Genomic DNA, 16,329 nt, shown 5'->3' with positions numbered 1-16,329 from the left:
TATTCTGCTCACCAGTGTCCCTCTATACATAAATATACAGCATATTTCAGTATTGCCAAGGAAACACCTTTTAAATAAATGAAGATGAGGAGGATACATGCCTTTTTAATATCCTGGATTACAGAAGCTTATTCCTGGTACCTTGGCACATTTCCATTTCATTTAATCAGAATCAGAGCTTATTCAGGTGATTATTACAGGAAATGATGTCTGTGTGCACCAACTCGAAAAAAACATGAAGACTAAAAGATCTAAGACGACTAAGGAGACATTTTTTAAACATTTATTTTAAATAGCTGTCAACAAGGAGATCAAGTGTGAACATTTGACACGTATCTGACCTGAGCAAAGAGTTTGTCACAATGAAGGCACACATAGACAGTCACGGTCATGTAAATCATTTCGTATCTCGCTGTGACTCTGCATGGAAACTTTTGTTCGTCTGTGCTGTTGTCACGGCGGTGACAGGAATGTCACTACCATAAAACAACAAATCACAATTATGACTCATCGTAAACAATATATTTGTCTCTCTGAAAGGAAATTAGGCAGCTTGACGTTAGCCAGATAAAATGAGATGAAAAGGAGAGACAACATTTTAATTTATTTTCATGTTGTTGATGTTGCTGTAGACCATCCTCATAAAACATTAGCGGCACGTTGTGTTTGTCCGCTTACGGGAAACATAGCCTTGACTGGGAATTTGCATGTACAGATCCGCCCTTATGTTTTCTCTTCACTGTTTATTACAGAAAACCTATATTTATAATGTATCTTGTAACAATATGAGCTCTGTTTCACAACTGTGATCCATATTATCAACTTAAACCAAGAATACATTATCATACGCTTATTACAGTATATTGATTTTCATGGTGTTACTGTAATATTTCTTATGGAAGTATTACCTGAGCTTTTGCCCATTTTATCCTTTCGTAACTGCCGGGTCAGGTGAAGTATAAAGATCACAACACACAACACATTATAAGGTAATTTAAATGCCGGTCCTTTATTATCATGGCGTTAGAATAAGTAGCGTAAAATTATCATGTCCTTAAGTAATGAAAAGATGAACATTAATGTGCGCTCCAAACATGAATTCGCTTTGGGTGGGGAATTTGCATTTTTTAGCATGGATTTGTTGATTTGCATTTATAAAGAGCCTCAGTCAACCAGTGGTTGCTTTTGTGATCTATTGTCACCTTTTGGCATTTATGCTTTTTTTAGTCCATTCTCCTCCATTAAGAATTCCAAGCAGGCAGAGTTACTTTTAAATAAGTGGAACAAACCCTAGTATCATTTAAAAAAACAGTCAAAGGAATCCTGTAGTGCTTGAATCAGAATCAGCTTTATCTGCCAGGTATGTGTACACATATGAGGAATTTCACTCAGGATTGTACATTGCTTCCTTGATGTTATAGTTGCATAACAATATAAACTCAAAAGAGTAGTGTGTCTCATATTTCCTGGGGCAGTCACTCATGGTGGTGGACTTTGTGAACTCGTTGCATGGTTTTTGTGCCAAAAAGTAAAGATGTTCTACTTTAGTGGAATATCGCTTTAAGGCTTTAATACTGGATACATTTTGGGGCAATGTGGCTTGGCAATGTTCTCTGAAATAGGAAAATGTAATGTGACACATGGGACCACTATTAAATAGATCTCTTCAAGCAACAAGAGGTTCTGATAGTAATTAGTGTGTTCTGATAACTCCCTAAGGTTGCTCCCCCACAAAAAGCTAGTGCGGTGTTTCTCAGGCTTTTTGTATGAGATTAACGTTATGATACTCACAGAGGATACGGCAGTAGACGAGTGGACAGTCCCAGAAGGTGATGCATACTAAGCCAGAGAGACGGCACACATTTCTTGCAAAACAAGCGCAGATTCAGAGTGCAGAATACATATGGGAAAGAATCAAGGACAATTAGGTTAATCAGAAAGTTACCCCTGCTACATTTGTTTTATATTCTGTCCGTTTCTGTGTCTGAAGACTTGAATTCACCATTGAGTTCATTGCCTAGAGCTTGGCTTGTGCTCACTCTTTAGTCACAGATGCACTTTATGTCAGAGATGAGTTTAATGGCAACATTAAACATCCGTAGCCTCAGGTGCTGAATGCAGATGAGCGCACTGTGTCTGTCAGATGGAAAGGAGGAGTGACAAATGGGGGCGATCATTCTCCAATAGCTATGGTGTACTGTTATGTTTTACTTGCGCATTCATACAAGTGCACACCTGACACACTGATGTCTGTGCTGCACACATGTACACAGCCATACACACACGTTTTGGCTTGTCTCCATAAATATAATCTTTGTTGTCAGTAAAAATTTAATGAGGGAAAAGTTGGCAGAGGGGACTGACTGCCATTCATACCGTGTCTCTGTATTAAAGTGTCCTTTACTGTTATTATTCATGAGACAATGCATGCTTTATATTGGTGATTGACAAGGGTGCAGCCTACCCCTCTTCACTGCTGCTAAAGATAATGCACTTCAATCACACACAATTTATTTGACTAACAGTCATTATTCGTCACTTCACACACTAACTGAACATTATGTAAACCCACATATCTGAGTGTGCGTATAGGAATATGTGTCTCTTCGTTGTTTGCTCAATGTGTGTGTGTGTGTGTGTTGTTTATTGCTCGTACGGATGCGCATACGTGTGTGTGTGTGCGTGTGCGCGTGCGTGCAGGTCTGTGTCAGTGCAGGGAGCCAGTGGCCCAGTAATAAAACACTGTGTGCGTGGTAAAATAATGAAAGCCATAAAAAGGTAGATAATTGGCTTTTTCAGGTTGGTGAAATGGATCACTTCTAATGGTGTTGTTGAGAATGCCTTCTGAGAGGAGAGGAGAGTGTAAGAGACAGAAAGACAATAGAGGAAAAACTACTTATTGAGAGGCGAGGAGAAAACAGAAAAGGAGAGGAGGTGAGCAAAAGAAAAGGAAAATGTGATGAAAAGAAATGAAGAGAGGAGAATGGAAGAGAAAAAGTTTTGAGAGGACAGAAGGAGCCCATGAAAAATACAAGCACAATGGAAAGGGGGTAATTTTTCACACACCTCCCCTGTTTACTTTTTCTTTCTTTGTGTAATTACTTTGAAAATACTGTAGAGAGAAATCTGTGTGTGAAAATATTGAATTGCACTTTAAACCTTGTGATCAGTTCTAATTAGCCTCACACTGACATGGTCACGTAGTACCAGTTTTAGCCACTAGCTGGTGTGACACCACGTCTTTATAAATTCAAATTAGGACTGTCCATTTGTGTAATCTTCCAATTGGCTCCTATCACAAAGTCCTATTATCTGCACTGGCATACATATAACCTCTTCAGAGGTGCAGTGTGTGTGTCCATGTTGCTGTGTGTGTGTGTGTGTGTGTGTGTGGTGAGCATGTCTGGCTATCGTCTGATGACAGTGAAAAGACAGATGACCCTGAGTAGAGGAAGGGCCTCCCTGCCTGTATAACATCTATCATCACTGAACAGACCTGTCTTCAACTGTGTCGTGCACTTCCTGGTGTGTGTGTGTGTGTGTGTGTGTGTTGTAATTACCTGCAGATGAGACTTGTGCTTAGCTGGAAAACCACCTTGTCTGCTGTAGTTTCAGTCAAATATGTATATTCTGACATGCTCACACACACACACTAGCATATACCCCGCACACACAACACTGACAGCTTGGCAGTCTTTACCAATGCCGCTTTCGTTGAAATAATCTCTCGGTTCTAAGTTTTTGTTCTTTTCTCAATGAAACCTAGCTTTCATTCAGTTTAACAGGCGTCCTGCTCAGTTAGGTTTCAGGTCCAAAATATCAAACCACAGAAAGCACTAACATCTGTGTAGGAAATGGCCCATTGCTGGTACAAAAAATACATCAGAAGTTATTCTTTGCATTTGCAAAATATGTTGTAGATAATACTACAGATGTTTTCATTGTTTTATTCCTATAATACCAGCTTGTGATAAAAAAAAAGCTTGATTAAGGTATGATGTTTAGACTTTAAAACCACCTTGTTAAATTTAGGGTAACAGTGTGGTCATGTTTAAATATTGGAAATGTAAAAACTGACCTTCGATCCAAGGCTTGCCATGGTAGTCGGTGTTACCGTCAGTGTTACACGGTGTTCGGGCATACACCAATTACATTACATGCCAACCACCCCCACCTTCATTTATTAGTTTTAAAAAAAATAGAAATAAGTAATAATTTAGTTAATTTTTGCTTATCGGCTAATTTATAAAATGCTAAAATTCTTTTTTTAGGGGGTGGTGCAGCCCCCTCAGCACCCCTACTTTCCAGGTCCATGTAATCTACACACACCCCAAAATGATGAGATCAAAGTCTCACTGACGAATTGTAAAATGTCTACGTAATCGGTAACATCTGTGATATTACAAGTTTATTAACTGGTGGAAACATTTCCTCACCGTGACATCCCTATCCTTTACAGAATGAGACGGCACGGGAACCTTGGTGTTGGTTGTCAAAATCAAGGATTCTGCATGTCCATCCATCTTCATACACTCCACTACATGAACTACTTCCCACTCTCGCACTAAATATTGCCAGGGTATACTATAACATCCTATTGCAAATTAGTGGCAGGTGGATGTCATTCATAGCAGATTAGGTTGGCTAATTTCTTGAAATAGAAGAAAATTAAAATCATCACAAACTGCCAATTCCACCGCTACAGACAGCATGACAAATGACCCAGAAATGACTGTAAAGGTAAGATTTAGTGGTGTTGCCATTTCCTTTGAAATTGCCTTCAGTAAAAGACATTTACATCTTTCAGTTGCTCAGTTTAACCAGAAATATCCCACTCGTCTCCTGAAACAATAAATGCCTTACATAAAGGCACCTGTATGATTATTGTTTTGGGGGGAGGCGAGCGTTGTTTGAAGCCTTATCCCACTCATTTTTGCATCGCTCTGTGAATTTGATGTGCGCCACAAAGGTGAAACCCTGGTGGAAGCGAGAGAAAGGGCAAAAGTGTTTGGCTCAGAGAAACACACAATAGACATAGAAAAACAAAAACAACTTTGAGAGGGAAAAAAAACTTTCTTGTGGCACTGCACTACGCCACTTGACACGAGCTGTCAGAGAGAAGAGAGCATGATTGATCATATGTCATTTATTTATGCTCAATTCATCCCGCCTAGATAGCAGGGTGGAGCAACAGAGAAATAAATGGAGAAAGTTCTCTCTAACCTGAGATGCCAGCCGGGAACAAAGAATACAGTTTAAGGGGGGGGGAAGCCCCTGTGGCTGCTTGACAGCCAGAGCTTACCTGTCCTCAAAAGACAGCAGGCTTCATTGACATTTGTCTGAGGCGCTAAGCAGGATCCCTTGGGGGGGGGCGGCACCTTAGGCTTTGATACTGCATCAGTTTAGGGTAGCGGTTGTCAGAGTGATGGGGGTGAATAAAAAGACACAAGGGCTCGGGTAAAGGATAGGGTGGGGGGGAGGGGGTGGTTGATGAGGGAAGGCCAGGTGAACAAAGAAAAGTCAGAGAGAGGGGAGCTTGGAGAGAGCGGTTGAGGGTTGAAGAGTGATGACTAGAAAGAGAGTGTGAAGGACGGAGAGAGGGGTGGGGGAAGAAGATGTAGGGTTGATGTTGGGTTGGGATGGTGAATCAGTGAAGAAAACAGTACGAGGGCAAATGAGGGAGCGATTCAGTCCGACCTTTTATAGCGAGATGTCTTTGGAGTGGCTTATGTTGATCGATATTTTAGTGATATGGCCTTGTTTTGCTCAAAGAACATTTTTCCTGCAGAAATTTGCTGCCTGACTTAACGTTCCCCGCCTCTGTTTACTTGGTGATTTTTACTTTTTCTTTTCTGGGCAAATAATTTTCCTCTCACCTTTCCTTCTAAATGGCTATCAGTCAAAGTGAACACGGCCTCTTGATGATTAAGGAGCTCCACGGCTCTCCGTCCATGTCTGTCTCTCTTTGCTGCCGTCCCTCCCTCTCCTCCTTTTCTTGGTATGCAGTCTGTGAAGTCGCTGGCTGTCTTTGTGGTTCGCAGACAGGAGGGTGGTATTTCTCAGCTCACCTTTTGAAAATGTCATAAAGAAGGTACACTGTCCCCTTTTTTGCACTTCTGTCAAAATATCAACTTGGCAGAGAAATGTTAATGCAGGGATTTCGTGTATTCAAACATATTTGATCAATCTATTAATCATTTGTGTTTTGGTCTTTTAAAAGAATAGTATCGTTTATTGGGACAATTTCTGCCCCTGTAGTATGAATAAATCATGAATGAAGAGATTTTGCTACATAATTGTCACTTTACAGGCACACATTACTTTTACATTACTCTTACAGCATTATTATATCACTGTAGTTACGTTCCTGTAGTTGTGTGTTCCCTCTATACTGTACTATAATGCTACTGTGCATCTAAGGCTTTACAACCAATTCAAACTGAGCATTACAAAACTGAAAGTCAATTGTCGTATTGTGTGCTTGTGAGAAAGAAGCCTCATCTATTCATAGGTAAAGTTAGGCACACTGGCCTTGAGGCTGACGATTCAACAGGATCTCTTTAAGCCAAGCAAGGGTCATCTCGAAATTTTTATTGATTTTAAACCTGACTGTAATTGCTTTTACATTTTTATTAGTGGAAAAATTACACATTGTGCTTTTTAAACATTCCCTTTACAGCATTTAATGAACTCATCGTTGAGGGTATTTTTACTTAAACAGTCAAATACTGTCATTGATGCTTTTGAATGGCAAATCTCTCATCTTACCACTTTCATTTGTTTTTCTCCATTTTAATCCTGATCATGCTAAGTAACTTCTTTTTTTACAATAGCTGTACCCACGAACGCTGCACCTAGAAGCACACTTCTAGGCTTAGAGTTGGTGTTCTTCTGTAATTACTGCTGTTTGAAAAGAGTGCCAAATGTAATTTAAATGTAAAGTTCGCTTTTTAGAATAAGTCTTTTACTACCCCATAATCAGCAAATAGTAAATATCAAAATCATAAACCACAACAGCAGCCATACAGCCATGCAATTCCATTCAAAACTCATCATAAAGTAAGCTGTAGCATCTGTTTTTCTGTGTGAGTGGCAAGGCAAGATGTAACAGACCGCATTAAAACATTAGTCACATCACTCTTTTCACACAGTTGAAACTACAGACCAGAAGGAGCACTTGATCTTTGTTTTCATGTCTGGTGGAATATAAAATAGTCTTACATCATTAGCAGTTTAAAAAAATACGCTTCTGGTTAAACTTTCATACTAACAGAACAAGTAAAGTGGCCTCCGAGCAATGAATGAACATGGTTGAATAAGGTCAGTGTTTCCGGTTGTGGTGCTTCGATTGAGCTTTGCTGTTGGCTGGAAGGCAAAGAAAGACGAGGAACGCTGTGACATTGAACAACCCTGCTGAATGTTCCTCCCTTTCTCTGTCCTCTGCTGTACTAAATAGGCGATGAAGGTGAGACAGAGGACAGAGGCCTTTCACCGGAGACCAAAGACATACTGCTCCAGAGGCCTGTTTATTGTTTAATGGACTGTGTTCTCAAATGGTACTGGTTAATTAAAAGAGTGCTTTGGTTGATCTTCCCCTGTTGTTTGTGTTCATCTGTGTCTGACTCCAACCCAACACCGCCACGGAAGTGTCACCGTGGTGTGGAGGAATAGAAAATTACATTGGTTTGGAGGCTTGTTCATAATCAGGCCTTAAACGGTGACTTATGAACTTGTCTCTTTTGGAGAGATTTCATCTATTCTATCTGTCAAATGGCCATTGGGGTCCGCTGTGCTTAATGTCAAAAGCTTTGTTAATTAAAAATGTTTGATGTGCGGCGCTTCAAATCTCCTGCACACACATCACACTGCATGCACACGCGAATGCACAGGGTTGTTTCTGCAGTAGAATTAATTGTGGACATGCATTAATACAAAACACTAGATTAAGAATCCTCAAAAAATATGATAAGGACGCACAGACATCACCACACAGCTGTGATGGGCTATAAAAAAACAATCAAAGCTCTTCACAATGAAGGATCCTTTTGAGTTGATAATGATGGCGAGATGCAAGATTAGAAGACGGACTTTGATCTTTGAATACATTAATGTGTATGTGCGCCGTCTACACACGTAGGCATTTGTATGTGCTTTTATTTTGTCTGTTTGAGTATATTATCAGCTCATGTTTTTGGTGTTAAATCATCTTGAAACAGCTTATTATAGAAATGAGTGCTCATTAAAATGGAGTCCTTAAGGGGCCCTGTGTAACAGCTGCTGTGTTCTCTGAATGTTGCAGGTCTCGGTCTCCATCCGACCTTTGCTACCCCTGTAGAACTCTGTCTTCTCTTCATCTGTCTTTGTGTGTCTCTTTCTGTGTCATTTGTCTTGTTTTTTTTCATTTCATTATGTATTATTTAAAGCCACTTTATGTAGAATTTAGTGGTGTTTGTTCCACTTTGCCACAGTGTGCTTTTTTTATCTGTGATTTCAGGGTGCCAAAGATGAATATTTCTAAATCTTCACATAGTGGCTTTAATAAAACTAGCCAGAGTGTGTATCACCGCTGCTCTTAGTGTGATGCAGATCTTTATAATTGCTTTGTTGGTATAGTTTGTGTAAACTTTGTGTTAGCGTGTTGCATCTCATTGTCACACATTCTGGTTCCACATGCTGACAAGTTATTGTTTAGCCCATATTTGTGCATTTTTGTTGGTCATGTGATATCACACAGGATTCTGGGAACTACTGGGTTATTCAGAAGCAGCTGAAATTTTTGACATTGCTGTCTAATGCTTCATCTGCACCATCAGTAATGACCAAAGGCAAGAATGAGATTCCACTGGTTGCCTGTGGAGAGCAGTGGGGAGCACTGAAGACAGGTCAATGATCTATGAAGTTTCCACACTGACTCATGCCATCATTAAATCTCTTTATTTCTCTCCCTTCCCTTCACTCTGTCTCTCCCCCAGGGAGCCCAGCCGTCCGACAAGCCTGCTGCCTGCTGACTGGAGTGCAGGCCCGGGTTTAGGGAGGGAGGATGAGCCCCATCCTCCAGGCCTGGAGACCCTTCCACTCAGACTGATGCAGCAGGACTGTACTGCTGTCAAAACCCTGCTTTTAAGACTGAGACGGACACTGCAGGAGGTGGGATACGCACAGACACACGCGTATGGACTCTTGTTACAGGGCACCTGCGGGGTCTTAAAAGTATTAAAAAAGTCTTAAATTTAATATTTAAAAATAAGTATATAAATACTATAAAAGTATTTTATTTCATTTACAAAGTATTACATTTCATTTACGGAGGTCTTAAATTGTCTCTCGTCCTTTCGTAGGATTAAATAAATGATGTAACGTCATAAAAAAAAATTTGTGTGTCCATGACTTTACAATTTACTCCGTTTGGTGTGACCCATTTATAAACGGTACGTACAAAACAAGGCAGGAAACGTGCTTACGCCACTTCCCACCGTAAGAGTTCTTAGTGCGACAAATATTAATTTTATGTATCAGAGTACAAACACACCCCAGAAAGTTATTGTGTATAAAATATGAATGTGAGTATTATAATAAAATGTTTTATTAAATTCAGGTAACTTTGTAAATAATAATTTTCTCAGGCTTAAAATTCATAAAGATTTTCATTATATGGCATTGAAGTTGGCATTAAAAAAGTCTTAAATTTAACTTGGCTTAACCTATGCTAACATGGTTTTATACTCAGATTAAAATATTAACTCAGAAGATGAGGATTACATCCCAGAAACACTGTTCTGTTAAGTGGCCCTTACAACAAGAATAACACAACTGGAAGATGTAATTGATTATCATTATAACACACTGACAGACCTTGTGTTTTAAACTAAAGGTTAGCAAATAATATGAAGCAATTGGCATTCCGAACCAAAACAGTACAGCGCTCCACTGACAAATTCTTCACTCCCTGTTTTAATCAGCTCTATTTCAGATCCATGAAATCATCTGAAAGTGGATGCTTTTCCGCCTTTAAAAGGTCTCTGTAATGACTTTATTCTGTTAATTGAATCAGATTCTACATTTGGAAGAGGAAATTGGGAGGCTTATTTGAACATTTGCCATCATATTCTTGAAATGCACATTCACTCACACTCCACACATTGATCCTTCTGTTTCAGAGCATCACACTGCTCTTAAATGCTTTAGCCTGCTTAATGCTTAAAGTTTTACTTCTGGCTGTGAGGCCATCTCAGTGTGAATGTCGGTAAAACCAGTGAAATTGCACCACATCATTATAGATGTGATTAGCTGTAATGGTCACTTAGTAAAGCACTGACACGTTGCAATAGCTGCACAAGGTTTAACTGTAAAAACCAGGGAACCATTTTGATGGCCACCCTGTGCAGTCAGTCAATCTTTTTAACTGTGGGACTGCTTCACACCAGAATGTAAATAGAATGTAATAATGTTCTTGCTTTTAAACTTGTAGAACATTTACATTTTATCATTTATTGCGAATTTTCTTGAAGAATATGTTGTAAATGTGATTGGTATGCTTTATTTTGGGGTAATTGTAATTTGCAGAGAGCTTGACTTGGGGCACATTCTCAGTCATAATGGTAAATTATACAATCAACCCTCTGAATGTAAATTGCAGTTTTAGTTAGAGTTTAGCCCACACCAGGCCAGAATGATAATTACACTCTTTTGGGAAATGACTGAGACCTTAACAATTGTCCAAGTTTTTCAAACTTCAAGCGTCAATAGAAGTAATTATTTGGAAGTTAGTGTTTGGTGGTGTTTAATATACTGTATATTTTGTTTTGGAATGAAAGTGCTCATATTTTCACTAATACCCTTTGCCACTATTTTTTGTGAGTGTATGAGTCATTTACATACCAAAGAGGGATGTTAGTAATACCATGAGCTCTGGAAGTTGAGCTGAAAGAACATCCATTAGCAATGTCTGGCTGCTGTTTTCTTGTAATCTACATGGGTGACTGACCAAATACGGCATTATTATACAGACCGTTACTCACAAAGACAAATACACACACACACTCACAAAAAAAAAACATATAAAAGGGTGACCAGACCTTCCCTAACACCCCCCACCATTAGTACCTCTAAACTAAGATCAAAGCTAGCTACGAGGGACTATCTGTGAATTACAGTCCACAGAGGCATACATATGGTTTTCTCCCTTTCTCTTTACTTTTCATCTCTCTGTTTCTTTCCTCCCAGGACCAATGTAAGAGAGACATGAGACATGAAAATGATAAAATAATAATTAGTGGAGAGAGACACAAACTAGAGTGGTGATGGAGAGAGAGAGAGGGTGCACAGCAGCATATCATGAATATGAAAGAGGAGATACTTTGCTCTCTTTGCTTACTCTGTTGTGTCATTAACTTGCAAATTTTGTTACCTTCCGTCAGCAGATGTAATCCATTCTGCTGCAGGAGAAGGGTGACTCTGCATGTCTGTATGCTTTGCATTTTATTTGCTTGACCTTGTGGTATTGAGCCCCTATCTTATGTTCTTTTCTTTTGTTTACCTTAACTCATAGCCCCTAATGTCTCATCTCTTCTCTTTCCTTCTCTTCTCAACTTTTCTCTTCTCTTCTCACTTGTCAACTTTAAATGTCACACATAACACAGCACACCATAAATGACTCATGCAGGGTAGTCGATCAGTTCTGAAGCCAGGCGCTAAAGTGCAAAACTCAAATATTTATCTCATTATCGACCTAGATTTATTGCATATTCTTCTTTATGCCAACAGTCTAAATTGCAACAAAAGCTGTAGATCATTTTAAGACTATATTAATATCTATTGTAGCATGCTTGAGAAACCTAATGAAATGAATTGGTCTTTACAAGATACCCAAGATCTCACATTATCACTCTGTTAAACTTTTTGGGGTTTCTCACAACTACAATAACATGAGTCAATGAACAGTCAAGATTGTTCAGCACTCCTAGTATAACCATTGCTGAGAGAAATATTCTCGCAATTTATTATGCCTTTAGCTAGACAGAGCACCAGACTTTTAAATTTAATTTTTAAAAAGTGTTGTTGCCAGCTGTTAGCCAGCATTATGGATTAAGATGTCTAAAATAGCTTCATTAGCCTAACAGTTGTCAGCAAGAAGACCTGGACATGGTGAATAAAATGATAAAACAGTAACCTAACATGCAGTTTCTCAGTTGCTGTCAAAAGGTCATGAATACTATTAAGGGGTTTAAGATGCAATGCACAAACCACAACATCCTCAGTTCAACATCAGATTTGTTGCATCTCTCTCTTTCTACTATATGAAATAAAGGCTTAAAAATGCCCTCCAAAAATTAATACTGCATAGAAGAATGCAAGTCATTGCATATCAGCATGCATGACCAACAGGCCAGATAATGCATCATATCTTATAATTTCCTGTGTTTATTGTGCATCACATTTGTCAAATTAGCATATTTAAGCCAGTGTTGTTCAGCAGTCTTAGCAGAAACATTGCAGCTCCATCCATCCTTGATGTATTTCTCTTTCAGTAGTTTATCCTGTTGGTTACCAGAGGAACATTTTCTAAAATGCCACTGTCCATGTGTGCATTAATGTTGCCTAACACAGGGATCCCAAATTGGTCAATGTCATGGGTTCTAGCAAAACTGTGGCAGCCATACACACACAGACACATACTTGCACTCTTTGTGGCCATTGTTGTGCAGTATTAACACTTGCACCGCTAGGCCCTGTTGGCTTGTGCCTCTGCAGCACCTGTGCCTGTCCCAGTAACTGTGTCTATCCCAGGCTGCTGCTTGACTTGTGGCAGCAGCTCATTCTTGCTGCCTCCACCAAATTGTTTGTGTAGCTTAGTGTTGTTACAAGAGTAGCTGTGGATATGAACAAATGTAGTTGAAAATACTGTTGTGCATTACATGTCAGGCCGTGGCGTTCATCTCTGCTGCTGTCATTACACCAGCTTTTGGAGTGAAGCAGAATTTTGACATACAGTAGCTAACTAATATGCTATCCATCGGCATCTGTAAAAGTGAACTCTTAAGATAAATTATGTGTCTGTGTAGGGAGGAGATGTGAAACAAAGAACAATTTTTAGTTTGAGTTTAACACGGGGACTCTGCAATGCGTGAGCAGAGTTGGAATTTCAAATTCAAAGCACTCAACCTGTGTTTGCCAAAGAACTCACTAAATTGCATGACATTATGTTGCTTAATGTCAATGAGAGAGAGTTGGTGTGAATGCACCTTGAGTTATTTGAAGGTTTTCATTTCTTGGTTTAACTGATGTGTGAATCTGATTAAAGGGGTGTATCAAACTACAAAACCTGCTTTCCTTTCCTAGGCCATTCATCATCTTTAGACATTTAGCTTCTGGGTAGTGCAAGTCATTAAATCCCGAGCTCCCAGGCAGCTTTTCCCATTCTTAAATCTGAAAGGCTTTTTTCTGAACCACATCTAATTGTGGGGACAGTTGTGTGTTAAGGCCTGTGGGACAGAGGTGACCTTAAAGAGAATGTGTATGTGTTGGAGAGAAAAGAGATGGAGACAGAGAGTGTATGGGTGTCGGTGAGTGTGCACCTGTCTCTCTATATGGGGAAAGCCATTGATCACTGATGACACATTGAGGGCCAGACGCCATAGTACACCTATAATTCTGATAGGGAGGTATGCTCCTTTAAAAGGTCAGCCAAGCCAGTAAACCGTCAAGTTTTTGCTGTGCAAAGATTTGGCCTCCGATGTGTCTCGGAGCTACCTTCAAAACCTGAACGTAGGCCAAAAATATGCACAAACAATCAGGATTTTAGCTTAAAAAGCACCTTTGTAGGGCGTCTCGATTGTAAGTATGGTCATCTCTCTCAAACAACAGAGGGGTTGGCTTGTTTATAAATTTGTAAGAGGGCAGCAGATGGCAAGAAATAGACCTTATCAGAACACCAAGTGTGTGGAACATGTAGCTACACTTTACCTTTCCCTTTTCCTTGTCGTGTCTTTGTCATGCCTCTTGTCATACCCTTCTTGCGTATGCTGTCATGTCTTTACTATGCATTATTACATCGATAGCATCAGTCCTGGCTGAAGACATGACTTTATCCTCTCTCACTTTCCCATCTGAGCTGTCAAAAACCCCCACAGGTGACATTTAGACCAGCGTCTGGCTTTTTTTAAGGTGTGTGTGCGTGTCCACGGGCAGGGCTGCATATGACAGCATGTGCACCCTTTGTCACATCAATGTATGCAGCTGTTATGTGTGTGTGTGTGTGTGTGTGTGTGTGTGTGTGTGTGTGTGTAAAACCCCCTCCCATTGACCCTGTTCTTTGCCCACAAGACACCTGTGTCAAGGAGCAGAGCCAAAATCTGTCTGATCACAGAGATTATGTAAGAAACCAGGTGGGGGGAAAAATACGAGTTACAGCATTGGGTTGGATTTATACAGCCAAGTTCTATGAACTCATTTATCCTACATTTTTGTAAACCAAATGTGCCTTAAACCTAGATTAAGAGACTTAATATAATATTGCCCTGCAGATATTTTGTAAAAAAAAACAACTACTACACTAAGGTTTAGCATGCTGCAGCTTAACGATCACCTTAATAGAGCTAGTCTATTATACATCAAACATCCCTCTATTGTAGTAGTAACAAACTATCTGTGTGTAATGTTTTGGACAATATTGCTAACACAAGGAAGTTACAAAAATGTAAAGCTAAAATAGTTGCTAATACCTTAATTTTGTTTACTGATCCTGTAAAAATCACTTGTTTGTCATTTTATCACAATGTTTATCTCAAACATCACCTTGATGTGATTTTTATATTTATGTTTTTGTCTTTTGCAGAGCACAGAGACGAGTCCGGCCAGCAGCCTCCAGTCACTACCCATTAGCCCTTGCAGTGAAAAGTCCCTTCCATTTAAGGTAATCTAAAGCACACCACTTTATGTTGCTTTATATATGCACACTACTGAATTATTGTGTATGTGTTTAAGAGAAAAAAGTAGGTGTTTAGTGAGTGGCATGGGCCAACTTTTGACCGAATATCATTTCCATCTGTCAACATGTTTAAGTGTAAGGAACACCCACACTTAACCTTAGTGTCTCTCAAGTAAGAGAGTGCTTAAATCACCTATTTAAGCCAAGCAGACACTATTCGAAGTAAGCCTGATTTCCCCCTAAATTGGTCGCCCCAGACTAATTTTACAGATTGGTTGTTATTTGACAAGCAATTTGAGGGGGGTCATGACACCTGATTAATTGTACGATTAACGATCTGGCTCTTGGATGATTCGATGGATTTCTGGCAGGTGTAAAATTTTGGTTGGCAGTTTGAGCAGTTCTATGGTCTGATTTCCCACATGGCTGCTGTCAAAAGAGTATTATAAACTTTAGTGTGCTTGTTTTAATGTTACTGCAATAGTGTTTTACATGTTGCGGCTAGAACTGTAGTGTTGAGGCTGATATGATATAAACTTAACTACGCTGCCGAACACCACATTGTCTCCATCTTCCAGTTCTGTTTGTCTTTTTTCTCCTTATTTCCCTTCATAGTAGAATTGCACAAAGGAACGCAGCCTTTCTCTGTTTTTGCCAACATTGTCCTTTTGTTTGAATAAAATTTTTGTAAATGGACAAAGTTTGCGATCATTGTGAGCTGCCATGTGTGATTGATCCGTACAGTGCGAGAATAAAAGTCGCTGGTTCTGGCCGTGCAGATTTAAACATGTTGTGTGAGTTATCACAACATAAAAGATAATAAGTGTCTGTCTGGCATATAGTTTATGCCATCATTTTATACACATGCAATATTTTTGCTGAACTCTGTTGTTGTGATTTTAGGTTGCTACAAATCAAACTATAAACTGGGCATCATTTACTCACACAATCCTAAACTACAATGCGCCAGCTAGTTCAATTAAAACAACACAGCAGTCTGTCTGTGATTTAAAAAAAATCGTCCTTTGATCCGTCAGTTTTAACCTTATCAAAACAATTAACAGCCTTTTTCTCACACCAGCTTCTAATGAACCATAAGGAGATCAAATAGGACGCTCGAGAGCAGAGGAGCAAGGCAGGGAGTGCAATCTGGATGAGATTTGTCTGTGTGTGCATGCGTGCTTGTGTGCATGTGTACGAGTAGGGTTTAAGTTTACTAAGGGATACTTTTTTTCTTAATCTTTATGTCTAGCTTTTCTCTGTGATTTACAGTATCTCAAAAAAGTGAGTACACCCCTCACATTTTTGTAAATATTGGATTATAGCTTTTGTGACACTATGCTACATGTAAAGTAGTGAGTGTACAGGTTGTATAACAGTGTAAATTTCCTGACCCCTCAAAA

At 39.4% G+C, this 16,329-nt stretch overlaps 1 protein-coding gene across 3 annotated transcripts in view; it reads left to right on the top strand.

Annotated features, from left to right (window-relative positions):
• ccser1 (coiled-coil serine-rich protein 1) overlaps positions 1–16,329 on the top strand; it is a 131,236-nt gene that overhangs the window by 35,013 nt on the left and 79,894 nt on the right. For all 3 annotated transcript variants that reach the window (XM_038702513.1, XM_038702514.1, XM_038702515.1), the window contains exons 7-8: positions 8,973–9,147; positions 14,834–14,911. In XM_038702513.1, coding sequence (XP_038558441.1) covers positions 8,973–9,147; positions 14,834–14,911 — 253 coding nt within the window. The remainder of the gene's footprint in view (positions 1–8,972; positions 9,148–14,833; positions 14,912–16,329) is intronic.

This window comes from Micropterus salmoides, unplaced genomic scaffold (assembly GCF_014851395.1).
Source record: "Micropterus salmoides isolate LMB-PRFRI ecotype aquatic unplaced genomic scaffold, ASM1485139v1 Ms_hic_scaffold_7, whole genome shotgun sequence".
NCBI classification, from domain to species: Eukaryota; Metazoa; Chordata; class Actinopteri; order Centrarchiformes; family Centrarchidae; genus Micropterus; species Micropterus salmoides.
Note: the sequence above shows the minus strand (reverse complement) of the source record. Positions and strands in the feature narration are given on the sequence as shown.